Genomic DNA, 18,758 nt, shown 5'->3' on the forward strand with positions numbered 1-18,758 from the left:
CACTCCAAGGAGGCATCCGTCTGCCTGTTCCATGCCAATTACAGGAAGGACACGCATGCACACCAATATGCACACGCAGCAAATTATCACACGTTTTTCACAAAATTGATTATAACGTTGCAGATACATTTTGGAATGACACAATTTAATGTATACAGATTTTAAAAGACATGCATCACGATACTGAGAGCTTTGCCCTTTGTAAAAGGACGTATTTGGGTGTTTTTGTTCATGTTTTTTGGACACCCTGGAACTGCGGAATGAGGCTCAGGAAGTCAATCACTGCTGGGATAAGTTTTTCAAAACCAAGTGAAATTGCAACAAAAAGAAAAGTGTTTGGACCCTTCTATAACATGCCATTTACATCAAAAATACAGATTAGGTTCCTAAATAGTGTATCTCTCCTTTAATGTGTCCTCTGATAGTGACCTGATAAAAGGTGTCAATAATAGCTTTTGCCTCAGTCAGCTGCACACTTTGTCAGTCATCCGAGCACAGGAGGTTGGTGGCACCTTAAATGGGGAGGACGAGCTTGTGGTAATGGCTGTAGCGGAATAGGTGGAATGGTATCAAATACATCAAACACATGGTTTCCATGTGTTTGATGCCATTCCATTCTCTCCGTTCCAGTCATTATTATGAGCTGTCCTCCCCTCAGCAGCCTCCACTGCATCCGAGCATAGCTGATTGGCCTAATTGCAACAGTAAATACATTTATCCTGCACCGCACAGGGGTGATGAGGTGATGGTTTGGTGTTCCATAACCTCCAAGTAGCCTATGACCTTCATTACTGTACCTGTTGTAGAGACCAGTGGACCAGATTTACTACCTGTGTTTTCTGGATAGCTAGGCTTAGTGTTGAAAGCAGCTCATTAATGTCCCTAAAAACAGAGGCAACAATGAATCAGCTCAGCAATGGTCCAAATATTTTATGGAATGATTGACAAAGTTCAGAGGTAGCCTTCATGTTTGGCTTTATGGTAGACTATGATTTCCATAAGTGCAACACTGTATCAGCACAGTGAGCAATGTGCCCTTTTTTACAGTAGTTACTCACCTCCACTGAACTTGTCCCTGAAAGCTAGGCTCAGTCATCCAGCTGGGACCTGAGGCCAGGCAAAGTAGTGCTGAATCATCTGCTTGCCTTTTGTGGTGCCTCTGAGCCTACTAGCATGATGTCCTGTCCTTATAGGATCACTAGATCTTCCTTCCCAGCGCCCATCAGCCAGCCACCCAGCCTCTTTCTCTCTCTTGTCTTATTAATGGTCACGGGGAGGAGGAGTGGAGGTGTGTTACCCAACTACTGGCACGCCATGACGCCGTGTTGCAGTTAGATAGCTAGTGTACACTCTGGAATATGCAGGCACTGGCAGTAGAGACTAATTTTCTGAAGGCCCAAGACAAAGGAACATGTTGGCCTGATTTAAGGTGCCCTAAGATAGCGTTTAATATGTTTTCCTCTTAGGTGCAGCCAGCCGCTGTCTAGATCTAACATAGTGACTGAATGGGAGCACTGAAGGAAAGCAGATATGAGCTTTCCCAAAATAACCACTTGATTGAGTTCAAGTTCATCTCCACAACAAGGTTAAAATGCATCATAGCCAGTCTAGATGTCTGAGTAGCTGTGGTTATTCGGCTGGATCGCTCAGTGGTTCTCGGTAGTTTGGCCTGTATGATGATGTGTGTGTTGAATAGTTTTCTTGTACAGTGCCTTCGGAAAGTATTCACACCCCTTGACTTTTTCCACATTTTGTTAGGTTACAGCCTTATTCTAAAATTGATTAAATAGTTTTTTTCCCTCGTCAATCTACACACAATATCCCATAATGACAAAGCAAAAACCTGAAATTGTTGCACATTTATAAATACATTTTTCAGACCCTTTACTCAGTACTTTGTTGAAGCAGCGATTACAACCTCGAGTCTTCTTGGGTATGACACTATGATCTTGGCACACCTGTATTTGGGGAGTTTCTCCCATTCTTCTCTGTAGATCCTCTAAAACCCTGTCAGGTTGGATGGGGAGCGTTGTTGCACAGATATTTTCAGGTCTCAACAGAGATGTTCGATCGGGTTGAAGTCCGGGCTCTGGCTGGGCCACTCAAGGACATTCAGAGACTTGTCCCGAAGCCACTCCTGCGTTGTCTTGGCTGTGTGCTTAGGGTCGTTGTCCTGTTGGAAGGTGAACCTTCGCCCCAGTCTGAGGTCCTGAGCGCTCTGGATCCTGACTAATCTTCCAGTCCCTACCGCTGAAAAACATCCCCACAGCATGATGCTGCCACCACCATGCTTCACTGTAGGGATGGTGTCAGGTTTCCTCCAGACGTAACGCTTGGCATTCAAGCCAAAGACTTCAATCTTGGTTTCATCAGACCAGAGAATCTTGTTTCTCATGGTCTGAGAGTCTTTAGGTGCCTTTTGGCAAACTCCAAGCAGGCTGTCATGTGCCTTTTACTGAGGAGTGGCTTCCGTCTGGCCACTCTACCATAAAGGCCTGATTGGTGGAGTGCTGCAGAGATGGTTGTCCTTCTGGAAGGTTCTCCCATCTCCACAGAGGAACTCTGGAGCTCTGTCAGATTGACCATCGGCTTCTTGAACACCTCCCTGACCAAGGCCCTTCTCCCCCGATTGCTCAGTTTGGCCGGGCGGCCAGCTCTAGGAAGAGTCTTGGTGGTTCTAAACTTCTTCCATTTAAGAATGAAGGAGACCACTGTGTTCTTGGGGACCTTCAATGCTGCAGACATTTTTTGGTACCCTTCCACATATCTGTGCCTCGACACAATCCTGTCTCTGAGCTCTACGGACAATTCCTTCCACCTCATGGCTTGGTTTTTGCTCTGACATGCACTGTCAACTGTGGAACCTTATATAGACAGGTGTGTGTACCTTTCCAAATCATGTCCAATCAATTGAATTTACCCCAGGTTGACTCTAATCAAGTTGTAGAAACATCTCAAGGATGATCAATGGAAACAGGATGCACCTGAGTTCAATTTCGAGTCTCATAGCTAAGGTTATGAATACTTATGTAAATAAGGTATTCCTGTTTTGTATTTTTTATACATTTGCAAACATTTCTAAAAACCTGTTTTCACTTTGTCTTTATACGGTATTGTGTGTAGATTGCTGAGGATTTTTTTGTATTTAATCCATTTTAGAATAAGGCTGTAACATAACATGTGGAAAAAGTCAAGGGGTCTGAATACTTTCCGAAGGCACTATCTTTCTTTTTCTTACTGTGGTTGTTTTGATGTGCACAGAGAGCAGACACATGGCAGGTGGTTGCTGAGTCACTCTATATGATGAGTCTGGTTGGGGCTGTGCTGCTAGCGATGCCTAGTCAGGCTCTGAACAGACCTTTTTTTCTAACATACTTTTCTTTCTCTAAGCGTCCGCTCCTCTCAAATGAAATTGTGGACAACTCATAATTTCTCCATTTCACCTATCATTCTTCAGAGAGCCAAGCAGTCACCATGCTCAAAGGACACATTACCTGCCATGAGTTCACCGCAGTGTAAATAAACCTGACACAGTATTCCTCCTGAAGTCTCATGTTGACAATCTACGTCCTACAAGATAGCATCACATTTACCATTTGGTGGTCACCTCAACTCAGCTGTCTGATCTGCCTAGTGGTCTATCTGACAACATAAACTAAGTGTACAAACCATTATGAACACCTGCTCTTTCATGACATAGACTGACCAGGTGAAAGCTATGATCCCTTATTGATGTCACTTGTTAAATGCACTTTAATCAGTGTAGATGAAGGGGAAGAGACAGGTTAAAGAAGGATTTTCAAGCCTTGAGACATGGATTGTGTATTTGTACCATTCAGAGGGTGAATGGGCAAGACAAAAGATTGAAGTGCCTTTGAACGGAGTATGGTAGTAGGTGCCAGGGTCACCGGTTTGTGTCAAGAACTGCAACGCTGCTGGGTTTTTCACGCTCTACAGTTTCCCGTGTGTATCAAGAATGGTCCACCACCCAAAGGACATCCAGCCAACTTGACACAACTATGGGAAGCATTGGAATCAACATGGGCCATTATCCCTGTGGAACGCTTTCGACACCTTGTAGTGCATGCCCTGATGAATTGAGGCTGTTCTGAGGGCAAACTCAATATTAGGAAGGTGTTCTTAATGTTTTGTACGCTGAGTGTATATTTTCACTTTCTGGTTCTCAAAGTTCCCTTATCAGCATTACCCGGAACAAGGCTCTGTTTGGACTTTAAGCGCGATGCTAATGGAAAATTTATAGAACACGTTTCAGAATATAAACTAGGCAAACTGATACAGCTCTTTGGAACCTGATTTGAAGGCTTACTGTGTATTATTCAAAGTGTTGTAGCATGGCACCCGTGGCTTCCCGGCAGCTCACACAGATCCTGCCCCAGAAACACACACACACACACACACGTCATGTGCGCACACACACAAGCACATACACACGCACACACAGACAACACACGTCACACACATGTATTAAACTGTGACTTGTGTAATCACGGCAGTTCCCAATTAAATCATGCATGATGTTTAAGTTAAGCAAGAAGCAAATTACTTAAAAGGCCGTTGGCACTCTCTCGTCTGGCAAGTTTGTCAGAAATGTACTCACTGCTCCAGCGAAGACAGATTGGCCGTTACAGCACTGCAGTACAAAACAAAAATCACTCGAATTTGTACCTGTAGGTTTGTGAGGGCTTTTGTATAATAGCTACAATTGCTTGTTGATGAGGTAGAATGGGGACATCCATCATTCCAAGGTCAAGCACCAAAACGTTTTACAGTATCTAGTTGTTCCTAATAGAGTGCTTCAGTCAGTAGCTCATTTTGGACCCTTAAGCTAGAATGACCTGAGTATTTTACTATGGTACATATGGTCCCCATGCATGTCAGTATCATCATCCACACACCAAGAAATGAGGCTATACACACACATTGTATTATTGTACACACAAATGGCACTATAGCACACCATTGCAAAATGTGCACTGTGAGATAGCCTAACCCATTTTTTACTGCTGTGTATTAGGCTAAAGCTGTTCTATGATGTTTCTGGGGATTACTTTTATGTCATTGTTGTGTGCCTCTCTGTGGCTGCATCCATTCACAGTGACTGTGTCTGTGTTTCGTTATTCAAAATACATTTTTCAATTTTACAGCCACTTTGGCAAATGGTAGTGCATTAGTTAGACTAGGCACTGTAGTGATTGTAGAAGTACACAAACACAATTATCACAGCCTATAAGTGGAATTGTAATGTTGGTTGGTGTCTTTTTGCACGTAGCCTACTTTGAGAAGGCTGGTTTTTCAGGCGATCCATAATTGATATGTTGGATTCACGTCTCCATCTCAACCAAAAATCTAAGTTATAGAATAGGACTAAATCAAATAAAGATTTTGTTTGTAGACAAACCTGAATTAAAGCCAGACTAAGTCAGTGACACAGATGGTACTATCCAAACAGAATATACATCTCCTTAAAATGTTTATATTTGGTTGTGTTGACAACCAAAGACAATTCAATGTCACTTTTGAAATACAATAACTAGCATATTAACTTGTCGACAAATTAACAAATTATATGTTGGATCAAAATCAACCAGGGCTTGAAACCCTAGGCCTATTTAGTTGAATTCTGCGTTTAGTAATTTTTTTATTCTGGGTTTAGTCTATTTTTTGTTGAATTCAAACAATTGCTGTTGATGACTTTGCAAATGCTACAAAGGCCTAAATAGCATCATTGATGATTGATAAAGTATGGTCACGTTTCATTTGCTCTGTTAAACCTACTCTTTAGAATGACTTCAATAGCAACAGTGAATCTATGTAGTTTTTAAGTGGAGCTCTCGCAATCCTTCTCACGATAGCACGTTGGTAATAGTCAGTGACAAATATCATAGCTAAGCAGGTCTGGGCTTGGTTGAGACCAAAAGGTAGCTGTAGATAGATAAATTATCCAGTAGGAGGTGCTGCCCAGTATAGTTTTTTTTCTGATAGTGGATATAACTTTGAAAATCAGACGTTTTGTTAAAGGTAGAAATTCTACATATTTTATACAAGGTTTGTCGATGTAGAAATTTGGTTTTCTTGATGACATAATTCTGTGGTTTAAATTTGACCCTCAAAACAACAGTTTACATTGATGCATTTTTTCAAATCTAATGTATTTTCCGCGTAGATTCCACGTCACAATACGTTGACAAATGATGTTGAAACAACATTGATTCCACCAGTTTTTGCACAGTGGGCTGCTACTCTAAAGGCTAAAGAGCCTGATAGAACGTATTGAGACCTATCCTATTGATGTGATGTAGGAGATGTCTATAATTCCATGCCTGTGTGGAAATGCCTCCATAGCTTATCCCCTTTGAATCACTAGGTTAAATCTGTTGCCTTCATCCAGTGTTGTTTGATTTGATCCTGCAATTTTGTTCAACATTTATAGCCTACTTTGTTCTCTGAAGAGTGATGGATGGCTTCCTTCCTGGTCATTTCCAAAGGTTTTTGGCAGAACTCACTGAGCAAGAAAATGGAAAAAAAAAAGGTTCACTGTATAACAACAACAACAACAAATCGTCCATGAGATCATAATTCTCTCTTAGTCAATTTGAAGAGCAGGCTATTTTCCACAATACTCTAGGTGTTGCAATGATCATCAAATATTTCAGTGCAGTCTTAATTCATGTTTGACATGTTGTTGTTGTTGTTGTTTCTTTTTCGATAGACTGGCCTTCGTTGGATCCCACCATGTTGGAAGAGTTTCGGGAAGACGTATCAAGCTGGACTGAATCACCCTCAGCCTTATTAGTTTCACACACTGAGGCCTCTGAGCACCTAGACGACACTACAACTACAGCTCTCCTTTCACCTGGTCCCCTACCACTTGAGTCACCTTCTAGGTCTAGTGACCCCCTCCCAATTGGTCCAGACCCTCTGTCCACTCCCCCTTTTAGCTCTTCGGAGCCTGTGATTGGCCTTCAGCAACAACCTGAAGGCCCTGCCCGACTCTCAAGGGACATGAAGCTCTCTGGGCCTATCTCAACCATGGCAGCTACCTCTTCAACCTTTGTTACAGTACCAAACCAGAAGCTTCTCGGACCACAGTCCAACACATCCACAACACCCTTGAACTTCTCTACAGCCACCAGTGGGACTACATCTCCACAGTTCATTGTCCCAAACTCTAATGAAAGAGCTTCAGATGAACCTCCATTATTACTCCCCAGCAACCAGCAAGATCCATCAAAACAGACAACTCCTGCACTTATGACATCACTTCCTGTTGGACCCCTCGACCTGCCTAGACTGCCTGTTGACAATCTTGTAGATGTAGCAGCCCCATCAGACCAAGCCAGCCCAGAGTCTAGACCTAATCCAGACGTGTCCCAGAGTTTAGGAGATCTCTCGCTGGATCCCAAACTGCCACTTGAGCCCTCCAGTAGATTAATCGATCTGGATCACCTGCGCCCCAACAGTGAGCTCATGCAGAAGGACGATGCTGCCCAAGGTATCCACATGCTCCTGAAACTATCGCCTGAAATGCAGCTGGCTCCCAGCTATGTGCCTTTTCTGAACCCTCAGACCACGTCCTCCTCGGCCGAGCCCACCATGGTCCCTACTGAGGACTTCTTCCCCACCAACACCATGGCGGTGGACTGGGGCTCCGGAGACTACCTGGAGACCATGACCTTTATGGGCTCGGAGGGCGACGACTTCTCCCTGGTCACCAACCTGCCCACGGACATGTACGACCTGGAGGACTCCAACGCGGAAAGCTACGACACCTCCTTCCCCTCCCGGGTCGGCGTGTCCTTCTCCTCGATGCGTCACGTGACGTCTTCACTTAGTCTCACTACAACAGATTACAGCTCTGGTGTTAGAAGTGTGGCCGCCACATCTGTTCCTCCCTCTATCCATCCATCTCCCAGTCACCCCATGCTAGCCTCAACACCAACACCAACACCTCAAGGTAGTCTACCAGAAGGTTCAGATGTAGACTGGACAGATACCTTCACCGTTGAACCAACAGACCTTCTCCTACCAGACATGAACAGCCTGGAGTACTACACCATCCAGCTGACCAACGATGACTCAGAAGAACACAGAGGCACTAACGTGACCACCACCTCCAGACGTTTCTCCCTGATGTCCATCAGCACCAACCACATCATGGCCACCAGCGCCTTCACTGTGGACCCCAGCCACATTCTCACAGCCTCCTATGGAGTGGATGGAGTGGAGGTCCAGCCTTCTGACAACACTACCTGGATCGAAGAGTCCTCTGATATATCTGGCTCAGAGCCTCTCAATACAACCACAGCAGACGGCACGGAGATGACTTCTCTGAATTTCTCAGTGCCGTTCCTGGAGCCTTCAGTAGCACCAACCCCCTCCATGGACCTCACATCCTCCCTGTGGGGTGTCACTGGTCAGGTGTCCTCCGGGGAATGGACGAGCCCTGTGGCCACCTCCAGTGTCGGACTGGACAGCAGCTCTGTCTTAGTGTCTGTGCAGCCTAGTGCTATGGCCTCTGAGACAGACATCCAGTGGTTTGTGTCCCCCAACGCCACAGAGACGGCCCTCAGCACCGCTCCCGTCACTCCTGTGTTGACCACCTCTGTCGCATTCACCCCAGTGCCTGGTCAGACAGAATTACCCCCCAATGTCACCTCAGGCCCCACAGAACCATCCACCAATGCCACCACCTTCCCCCCGGTGTCAGTCATGGCTGACCAAGGCATTGATACGGATAGTCCTGTCACAGCGGTGACCAACGACAGTCAGACTACAGTTAGCACCCTAGACACCCCCTCCACAACTGATCCTGCCACCACCACCACTACTACTACTACTACTACTACTACTACTACTACTACTACCACCATCACCACTGAGGCCTCTACAACCGCTGCTCTGGCCACCACCACCCCCTTAAACATAACAACCACGAAGAGCCCGCCTACAACCATTGGCCACCAGTACCTCTGTAACGTCACCAAGCCTGTGTACTTTGTTAAAGTCGGTAAGTTGAATTACCTCTTTGTCATATTGATATACTTTTTTAATGACAGCAACATTGTGTGGAATGTCAACTTGATCAATGTTACTAATAGTCCCGTGTAGCTCAGTTGGTAGAGCATGGCGTTTGCAACGCCAGGGTTGTGGGTTCGATTCCCACGGGGGGCCAGTATAAAAATAATACAATAATAATAATACTAATAATGTATGCACTAACTAACTGTAAGTCGCTCTGGATAAGAGCGTCTGCTAAAATGACTAAAATGTACTAATTTACAACTCTGAAGTGTTATTCTTTAATTTTTCATATGAAAATCATGGTTTGTGATTTAATGTTTTGATAATATTGTACACTTAATTAATCTATAACAGAATGTTCTCAATGAGACATGATCGAGATGAGATGTGCTCCCTATGTGTGCTTCCACCCTCTGCAGGTTTTCCCCCTGGGGCCACTGTTGGATATGCCAAATCCCAAGTCCGAGATGTCCTGAAGACTGAATTCAATAAATCAATTGAATTGCAGGTACATTATGATGGGGCACCATGGGCACCTTTTATTGGGATTTTAAACTTCACTTAATGAAATGGATAGAAGTAACAGTGAACTGAAAAAGCAGCCTTTGTCTTTAGTCTTTACAGTGATAAAGTTAAGCTAGGCTATACATAAAAGCTAACATATGGAATTGTTTTAAGATGGTCATACCAAGGATTATTTAGCTATTTGATTTTGAATTTCTTTATTAAAACATTATTGGGTGAAACATTGAATTTGGCATTACTGCTATAAGCCAATAGAAACGCATTGAATAACAGATTCACTACATGGAACAACAGATAGTCCCCCCAAAAATCTAAAGTAAGTTTGTTCTGAAGTGTCTGTCCTATATCTGAGAGATATAAGAAAGATCAGGAAACATTTTTTAAAAACATTTATCCCCTTATTTTAGGCACTAAACTATCTCCATATATACTTCCATTCATTTTTTAAACTGGTACCGGGGACCTTCAGACGAGTCTTGTTGGTGGAGAACACCATCGTGTTCATGAGTCTCATCTTTCAATAGAGTGGTCATAATAGTTTGTAGGTCAAACCGTTCGGACGCTACAAATGATTTTGTGAGAAGACCGATTTTCGGGATGTCTCATGGTCTGACAAACACCGCTCTAGCTCTGCCACCTTTCACCGCAGATGCGGAAGGGCGATATCGGCGGATGCGGTAGATTGAGACGCAGCCCATGCAAAAAAACATATCTCTAGCTTAAACAGACAGATTTTGATGGGGATGTTTTTTATTATGTTAATTAGATTTCTGCAGGGGCGCAATCATTGTAGGCTAAGGGTTAATCAAGTGGGACACTCTTAGAAAAAAAGGTGCCATCTAGAACCTTTAAAGGGTACTTCGGCTGTCCCCATAGGAAAACCCTTTGAATAACCTTTGTTGGTTGCGGGTAGAACCCTTTTGGTTCCATGTAGAACCCTCGGTAGAAAGGGTTCTACCTGGAACCAAAAGGGGTTCTACCTGGAACCAAAAATGTTCTCCTATGGGGACAGCTGAAGAACCCTTTTGGAACCCTTTTCTCTAAGAGTGTAGGGAGCTGCAGCGGTGGGTAAGAGGCTGTTGTGTTCTATAATAATCCTGGTGGTGTGTGTGGGGGTATAGGGATGGGATGCGCCAGGAAGGACAGCCCACTTCCTGTTAGCTTTTTTCTCTCCAGGCTCTTTGATAAACAAACCACAAGAATGACTAACTGCACACGCAACACTTCATGGCCCGGCAGTGACCTTAAAACACTGTCTCTACCGTTAACTGTTTAAATGCTGTACAGTGCAAAGGAAAAAAGTAGTGTGTGTACAGTACCTCGTAGTTCAACCAAGGTGCAAGAACTCTGGAACAAACTGGATATATTCAGCTGCATTTGGAGGATGGTAGAAGTTGAAAGTAAGACAAAAAGACAGTTGAATTGAAAGACTTCAAATACAGCCCATCTAAACTCCATCATTAAAAGTGAATAAATAACTATTATTTGCCATGAAGAGAAGTTCTAATTATGTATTTTCTGTGTCTTGGTAAAGGTTGCTAAGAGCCCTCCAGACTTTGTGTTCCGGGCAGTGTCGGGTCCCTTGGTGTACACAGCCATATCTGTCATCAACGCCCTGCGCAAGTCAGGCCGACGCTTCCAGCCCATCTCACACTACTGGAAGGTACCAGACCACCAGTACCAAGTCCACTCAGGTAAGAGCACTGTTTTGTGTCGAACAATACAAGCCACTTTTATTTTAATAGTGCGTACCCAGTATGCTGGTTTCTGTTTAGGTTTTCTGCACTGTACAGTATGTGTCTGAATGTTTAGACTTATCCCTGCCCTTCTGTTTCCCTGACCAGTGCTGCAGTTTGTGCCCAGCCACATCGACGTGCGAGTCTGCAACTTCAGCGAGCGCATTGAGAAAGGCCTGACCATGGCGTACGCCGAAGTGCGCCGACGCGCGCAGGAGTCCACGAACTTCACTGTGCACGTAAGTGGAGACCTACTGAAAACACTGTAGCACTCCAGTCAACTAAAATAGAGTAGAGCTTCTTCTAATGCTCTGTTTTCATTACCAGTCACTTACTCCTTCCTGGGTTTTATAATATAATAATATAATATGCCATTTAGCAGACGCTTTTATCCAAAGCGACTTACAGTCGTGCGTGCATACATTTTTGTGTATGGGTGGTCCCGGGGATCGAACCCACTACCTTGGCGTTACAAGCGCCGTGCTCTACCAGCTGAGCTACAGAGGACCACCGTTTTCACCCCCAGAGTTCAACGACTTGGCAATGATCATTTGGAATCACCCCTGATCGCAACCCATTTATGTCAGAAGCACTTAGCTCACACATTTATTATTACTAAAGACCACTGGCCGTGTAGCTGTGCTCTCCCTGCTAGAACTCTCTAAGAGCAGCATCTGCTAAAATAAGTCTGGAAGTGGAACGAAAAAGAAAGAAAAGCTCTCCAAGAGAGTCGGTCGGCTGAGGCCAGGAAACTTAGAAACTAATTGGGTTACTGTGTGCGAATGCAGCAGCAGTAGTGGCTTGCTTTGCTTGGATTTGGGAGAGTAAGAGAGGCAGGATCTGCTTGACTTAATTGTAATTGTTGAGGCTTGGGGAGCGACAGGGAGTAATGGCTGAAATGTGTGGTTTGTGTGAATGTGTGTGCTGCAGTAATACAACCTAAGTGCTGGTCTCAGAGACTCCAGCTCACAAGTCTGTTTAGATCAGTGGTCACTCATTCAAGACCAAAATTATCAGCATAGGTTTATTGATTCAGGTTCTTGCAGAGGTTGCCCACTAATTAAGTAATTCAGTTGAGAAAGTGCTTATTTGGCTGTTCATGTTTGACGTTCTTGAACATAGCAAGCCAAAAGGATATGGAGAGTGTTCAGACATAGATTTCATACTCCGTTAATGAAGGGATTATACTGGGCATTAAATTCATATCTGGAAAATGCCCTTTTAATTATGGCTGTTCATTTTATTTTCAATTCCCTTCCTATTTCAATTCCGGAAATGAAATGAAATCAATCTGGGCCAAGCTCTCCTGCTGCATCACACTGCCATGTATGCTCACATGTGGTTTTATTGATGACAGGGTTTGTTGTGCAGTCTCTTTTGACCATTTACTGAACTTTTGATATCCATCACCAGCTCAAAGACATTGTGGGCTCTATTTTCAGCTGGCGGTAAGAAGGCGCAAGTGTCAAACACACGTCAGTTTGCAATTTCGTCATGTAAAAACTGTTGCACTGGCATTTTCCAGCCCGTACGCCAGGTTCGGCAATTTACCTGTCTAACATCAGCTCGCTTGCTCTGAGGTGGGAGGGGTGGAAATATTGGAGGTGTGTCCTTTAAAACGTACGCCAATATGCCAATTTCAGTAAGTGCAACTAAGGATATTTAAGACTGACCAAAAGCTGGTCTTAGCGGTAACGCAATTGGTTATGTCATTGATTTTGCCAGCGGAGGCGTACACAGTAGCATTATGTACATACATTTACATTACATTTTAGTCATTTAGCAGACGCTCTTATCCAGAGCGACTTACAGTTAGTGCATACATTATTATTTTTCATACCCCCTGTGGGAATCGAACCCACAACCCTGGCGTTGCAAACGCCATGCTCTATCAACTGAGCTACATCCCTGCCAGCCATTCCCTCCCCTACCCTGGACGACGCTGGGCCAATTGCACGCCGCCCCATGGGTCTCCCGGTCGCGGCCGGCTACGACAGAGCCTGGATTCGAACCAGGATCTCTAGTGGCACAGCTAGCACTGCGATGCAGTGCCTTAGACCACTGCGCCACTCGGGAGACATACATCACCAATGTTTTATTAAAATATCACGAGCAGCAAAACAATCAAGACGTTCCCCTTTTTTATTTATATTGGACATCTTTGTGCAGCTTCTGTGAAACATTTGGACTTATTATGTGCGATGCCCATTGCATGAAAGGTTTCAGTGTCTGTAGGAAGCCTGTTTAAGAACATCAAGTTATTTAAAAAGACTGCTTATTGTTTTTCGTTTATCATTTAGTCCAGAAATGTGTCTTCCACTTTTCTCTGTTGGACCTACAGTGAGGGAAACAAGTATTTGATCCCCTGCTGATTTTGTATGTTTGCCCACTGACAAAGAAATGATCAGTCTATAATTTTAATGGTAGGTTTATTTGAACAGTGAGAGACAGAATAACAACAAAAAAATCCTGAAAAACGCATGTCAAAAATGTTATAAATTGATTTGCATTTTAATGAGGAAAATAAGTATTTGACCCCTCTGCAAAACATGACTTAGTACTTGGTGGCAAAACCCTTGTTGGCAATCACAGAGGTCAGATGTTTCTTGTAGTTGGACACCAGGTTTGCACACATCTCAGGAGGGATTTTATCCCACTCCTCTTTGCAGATCTTCTCCAAGTCATTAAGGTTTTGAGGCTGACGTTTGGCAACTTGAACCTTCAGCTCCCTCCACAGATTTTCTATGGGATTAAGGTCTGGAGACTGGCTAGGCCACTCCAGGACCTTAATATGCTCTTCTTGAGCCACTCCTTTGTTGCCTTGGCCATGTGTTTTGGGTCATTGTCATGCTGGAATACCCATCCACGACCCATTTTCAATGCCCTGGCTGAGGGAAGGAGGTTCTCACCCAAGATTTGACGGTACATGGCCCCGTCCATCATCCCTTTGATGCGGTGAAGTTGTCCTGTCCCCTTAGCAGAAAAACACCCCCAAAGCATAATGTTTCCACCTCCATTTTTGACGGTGGGGATGGTGTTCTTGGGGTTATAGGCAGCATTCCTCCTCCTCCAAACACCGCGAGGTAAGTTGATGCCAAAGAGCTCCATTTTGGTCTCATCTGACCACAACACTTTCAACCAGTTCTCCTCTGAATCATTCAGATGTTCATTGGCAAACTTCAGACGGGCCTGTATATGTGCTTTCTTGAGCAGGGGGACCTTGCGGGCGCTGCAGGATTTTAGTCCTTCACGGCGTAGTGTGTTACCATTTGTTTTCTTGGTGACTATGGTCCCAGCTGCCTTGAGATCATTGACAAGATCCTCCCGTGTAGTTCTGGGCTGATTCCTCACCGTTCTGATGATCATTGCAACTCCACGAGGTGAGATCTTGCATGGAGCCCCAGGCCGAGGGAGATTGACAGTTATTTTGTGTTTCTTCCATTTGTGAATAATCGCACCAACTGTTGTCACCTTCTTACCAAGCTGCTTGCCGATGGTCTTGTAGCCCATTCCAGCCTTGTGTAGGTCTACAATCTTGTCCCTGACGTCCTTGGAGAGCTCTTTGGTCTTGGCCATGGTGGAGAGTTTGGAATCTGATTGATTGCTTCTGTGGACAGGTGTATTTTATACAGGTAACAAACTGAGATTAGGAGCACTCCCTTTAAGAGTATGCTCCTAATCTCAGCTCATTACCTGTATAAAAGACACCTGGGAGCCAGAAATCTTTCTGATTGAGAGGGGGTCAAATACTTATTTCCCTCATTAAAATGCAAATCAATTTATAACATTTTTGACATGTGTTTTTCTGGATTTTGTTGTTGTTATTCTGTCTCTCACTGTTCAAATAAACCTACCATTAAAATTATAGACTGATCATTTCTTTGTCAGTGGGCAAACGTACAAAATCAGCACGGGATCAAATACTTTTTTCCCTCACTGTAACTGTCATATCGCGGGAATTCAGATCGCTGTCCGTTGCACTGAATCCGCTTGTTTGTTTGTTTACCTTTCAAAGTCACTACTGGCCATATCAACGGCGATGGTAGGCTATAGCTATATATTTTGGAGCAGTAACGGTGAGTGTACATTCCCCTAGCGGTTTGAGCGTTGAAATTGCTTTAGAAAGGGGCACAAGGCAGGGATGTCCTCTCTCTCCCATTCTGTTTGCACTGTCAATTGAACCGCTTGCAGAAACAATTAGACAGGACCCAAACGTAACAAGGTATCAGTATTGGTAAACATGAATATAAACTAAACTTATTTGCAGATGATCTCCTGATATACTTGACCAATATTGAAAACAAAATGTCCCCCTTGCAAAAAATATGTTCAGAATACTCTAAAATCTCAGGATATAAAATTAATGTGGGAAAAAAATGAAATAATGGCAATAGGAAAAATAAAAAAAATAACTCATGATCTACAGCAATCCTTTAAGTGGACCACAAAAAAATATAAAATACTTAGGATGCTTAATAAGTGACAACACATATATAAAGATGTATATTTATCCCATTACTTAACAATATGAAAGCAGATCTAATTAAATATAACAATCTTCCCATAAATCTTACAGGTAGAATAAACCTCTTCAGAATGACATGGCTCCCAAGTTTTTCCATTTATTCTCGATAATACCAGTTACCCCACTGAAGAAGTTCTTTAAAAAAGTATACTCGCTCATTAGACTTTATATGGGCAAATAAAAAAAACATCTCCCTAAGTCTGAGGGTGGTTTTAACCTTCCAGACTTGGAATTGTATCAACTCGCTTTTACTTGCAACATATAGTTAAATGCACTAAAGAGGACCAATGGGTACATATTGAAGGGGGTCAAACACGCTCATCCCCAGAATATTTTCAGGTGTCTATTTTCAAAGGATAAAGCTAAGAACATGAACAACTTCATAGTTAAGAACACTATAACAATATGGGAGAAAATGAAACTTATTCTACAAGAACCAATATCACTCCCTAAAAACACAACCCTATGGAACAATCCTTTGATAGCTTTTCAGAATTCACTGATCTAAATTGTCCCACATGGAAACCTATAGGCATAGAAACCATAAATGACCTGGTAATAGGAAATAAATGTATGTCCATGACAGAATTAAAAAGCAATTTTGGACTGACCAATGTAGATTTTTTTCAAATACATGCAACTTAAGTTTTGATTTGAAATCTTTTAGATATCAAAGCAATCTTGAGGGAATCCTATTTGCGTCAGAAAAGGATATTCATATGATAGGTAAGATATACAAAACCTTGCAGAGAGACTATCCAACTGACAATCTCATAGAAAAAAAATATAAACTATTGGAAGTAAGACTTAAAAATAATTGATATTGACACAAGATAGTGGGAATGTTGGAACATACACTATGCTGTACAGTGCATTCAGAAAGTATTCAGACCCCTTGACCTTTTCCACATTTTTGTTACGTTACAGCCTTATTCTAAAATGGAATAAGGCTGCTCCAGAGCGTTTAGGACCTCAGACTGGGGCAAAGGTTCACCTTCCAACAGGACAACGACCCTAAGCACACAGCCAAGACAACACAGGAGTGGCTTCGGGGCAAGTCTCTGAATGTCCTTGAGTGGCCCAGCCAGAGCCCGGACTTGAACCCAATCGAACATCTCTGGAGAGACCTGAAAATAGCTGTGCAGCGACGCTCCCCGTCCAGCCTGACAGAGCTTGAGAGGATCTGCAGAGAAGAATGGGAGAAACTACCCAAATACAGGTGTGCCAAGTTTGTAGCGTCATACCCAAGAAGACTTGAGGCTGTAATTGATGCCAAAGGTGCTTCAACAAAGTACTGAGTAAAGGGTCTGAATACTTATGTAAATGTGATATTGCAGTTTTTTTTTTTTATAAATTTGCAAACATTTCTAAGAACCTGTTTTTGCTTTGTCATTATAGAAAAACAATTTAATCCATTTTAGAATAAGGCTGTAACGCAACAAAATGTGGAAAAAGTAAAGGGGTCTGAATACTTTCCGAATGCACTGTATATACAAAAGTATGTAGACATCTCTTCAAATTAGTGGATTCAGCTATTTCAGCCACACCCATTGCTGACAGGTGTATAAAATCGAGCACACAGCCATGCAATCTCCATAGACAAATATTGGCAGTAGAATGGCCTTACTGAAGAGCTCAGTGACTTTCAACGTGGCACCGTCATAGGATGCCACCTTTCCAACAAGTCAGTAGGTAACATTTCTGCCCTGCTAGAGCTTCCCCGGTCAACTGTAAGTGCTGTTAATGTGAAGTGGAAACGTCTAGGATCAACAACGGCTCAGCCGCGAAGCGGTAGGCCACACAAGCTCACCGATTGGGATCGCCGAGTGCTGAAGCACGTAGTGTATAAAAATCATCTGTCCTCGGTTGCAACACTCACTACCGACTTCCAAACTGCCTCTGGAAGCAACGTCAGCACAGGAACTGTTCGTCGGGAGATTCATGAAATGGGTTTCCATGGCTGTGCAGCTGCACACAAGCCTAAGATCACCATGTGCAATGCCAAGCGTCGGCTGGAGTGGTGTAAAGCTCCCGCCATTGGACTCTGGAGCAGTGGAAACGCGTTCTCTGGAGTGATGAATCACGCTTCACCATCTGGCAGTCTGACGGACGAATCTGGGTTTGGCAGATGCCAGGAGAACGCTACCTACCCGAATGCATAGTGCCAACTTGACTGGCCTGCACAGATCCCTGACCTCAACCCCATCAAACACCTTTGGGATTAATTGGAATGACTGCAAGTGAGGCCTAATCGCCCAACATCAGTGCCCGACCTCACTAATGCTCTTGTGGCTGAAATGGGGCAAGTCCCCGCAACAATGTTCCAACATCTAGTGGAAAGCCTTCCCAGAAGAGTCGAGGCTGTTATAGCAGTAAAGGGGGGACCAACTCCATATTAATGTCCATGGTTTTGGAATGAGATGTTCGACAAGCAGGTGTCCACATACTTTTGGTCATGTAGTGTAACTAACAAAATTACAGTTAACAAAAAATTTACGCTTAATCCAGTATAAACTGGATTGTATAGAATGTATTATACAGGAAGCAAAGTTCGCATATTCTGCAGCACAACAGCATCGTCATGTCTTGGGTGTGAAACTAGCAATGAATCAATGGTACATGCCTTCTGGGAATCCTATGGAGTCCAGGGGTTATGGGCGTAGTTGGAATGTTGGCTGTCAGAAGTATTACAATGTAAATTTACTTTTAATCAGTCTGTCTGCATATTTCAAGAAATGGCATTTGAGGGTGCAGTGAGATAACCGATGGGTTGGTTGATACTTTTCCCGTCAATCATCTTGAAAATACTGTAAATCAATCAATCTTCCATCGTTAACACAATGGAAAGGTCAAATGCTTTATTATCTAAATGTTGAAAGTGTGTGGGCGACGGAGATAAACAAAATGGTGCGGTTTGAGGCCATGTGGCA

General features: G+C 43.5%; 1 protein-coding gene across 2 annotated transcripts in view; it reads left to right on the forward strand.

Moving 5' to 3' along the window:
• LOC121532283 (UPF0606 protein KIAA1549) overlaps window positions 1-18,758 on the forward strand; it is an 83,416-nt gene that overhangs the window by 32,921 nt on the left and 31,737 nt on the right. For both annotated transcript variants that reach the window (XM_041838134.2, XM_041838135.2), the window contains exons 3-6: window positions 6,731-9,028; window positions 9,462-9,550; window positions 11,102-11,261; window positions 11,412-11,542. In XM_041838134.2, coding sequence (XP_041694068.2) covers window positions 6,731-9,028; window positions 9,462-9,550; window positions 11,102-11,261; window positions 11,412-11,542 — 2,678 coding nt within the window. The remainder of the gene's footprint in view (window positions 1-6,730; window positions 9,029-9,461; window positions 9,551-11,101; window positions 11,262-11,411; window positions 11,543-18,758) is intronic.

The sequence above is a fragment of the Coregonus clupeaformis genome, chromosome 19 (genome assembly GCF_020615455.1).
Source record: "Coregonus clupeaformis isolate EN_2021a chromosome 19, ASM2061545v1, whole genome shotgun sequence".
NCBI lineage: Eukaryota > Metazoa > Chordata > Actinopteri > Salmoniformes > Salmonidae > Coregonus > Coregonus clupeaformis.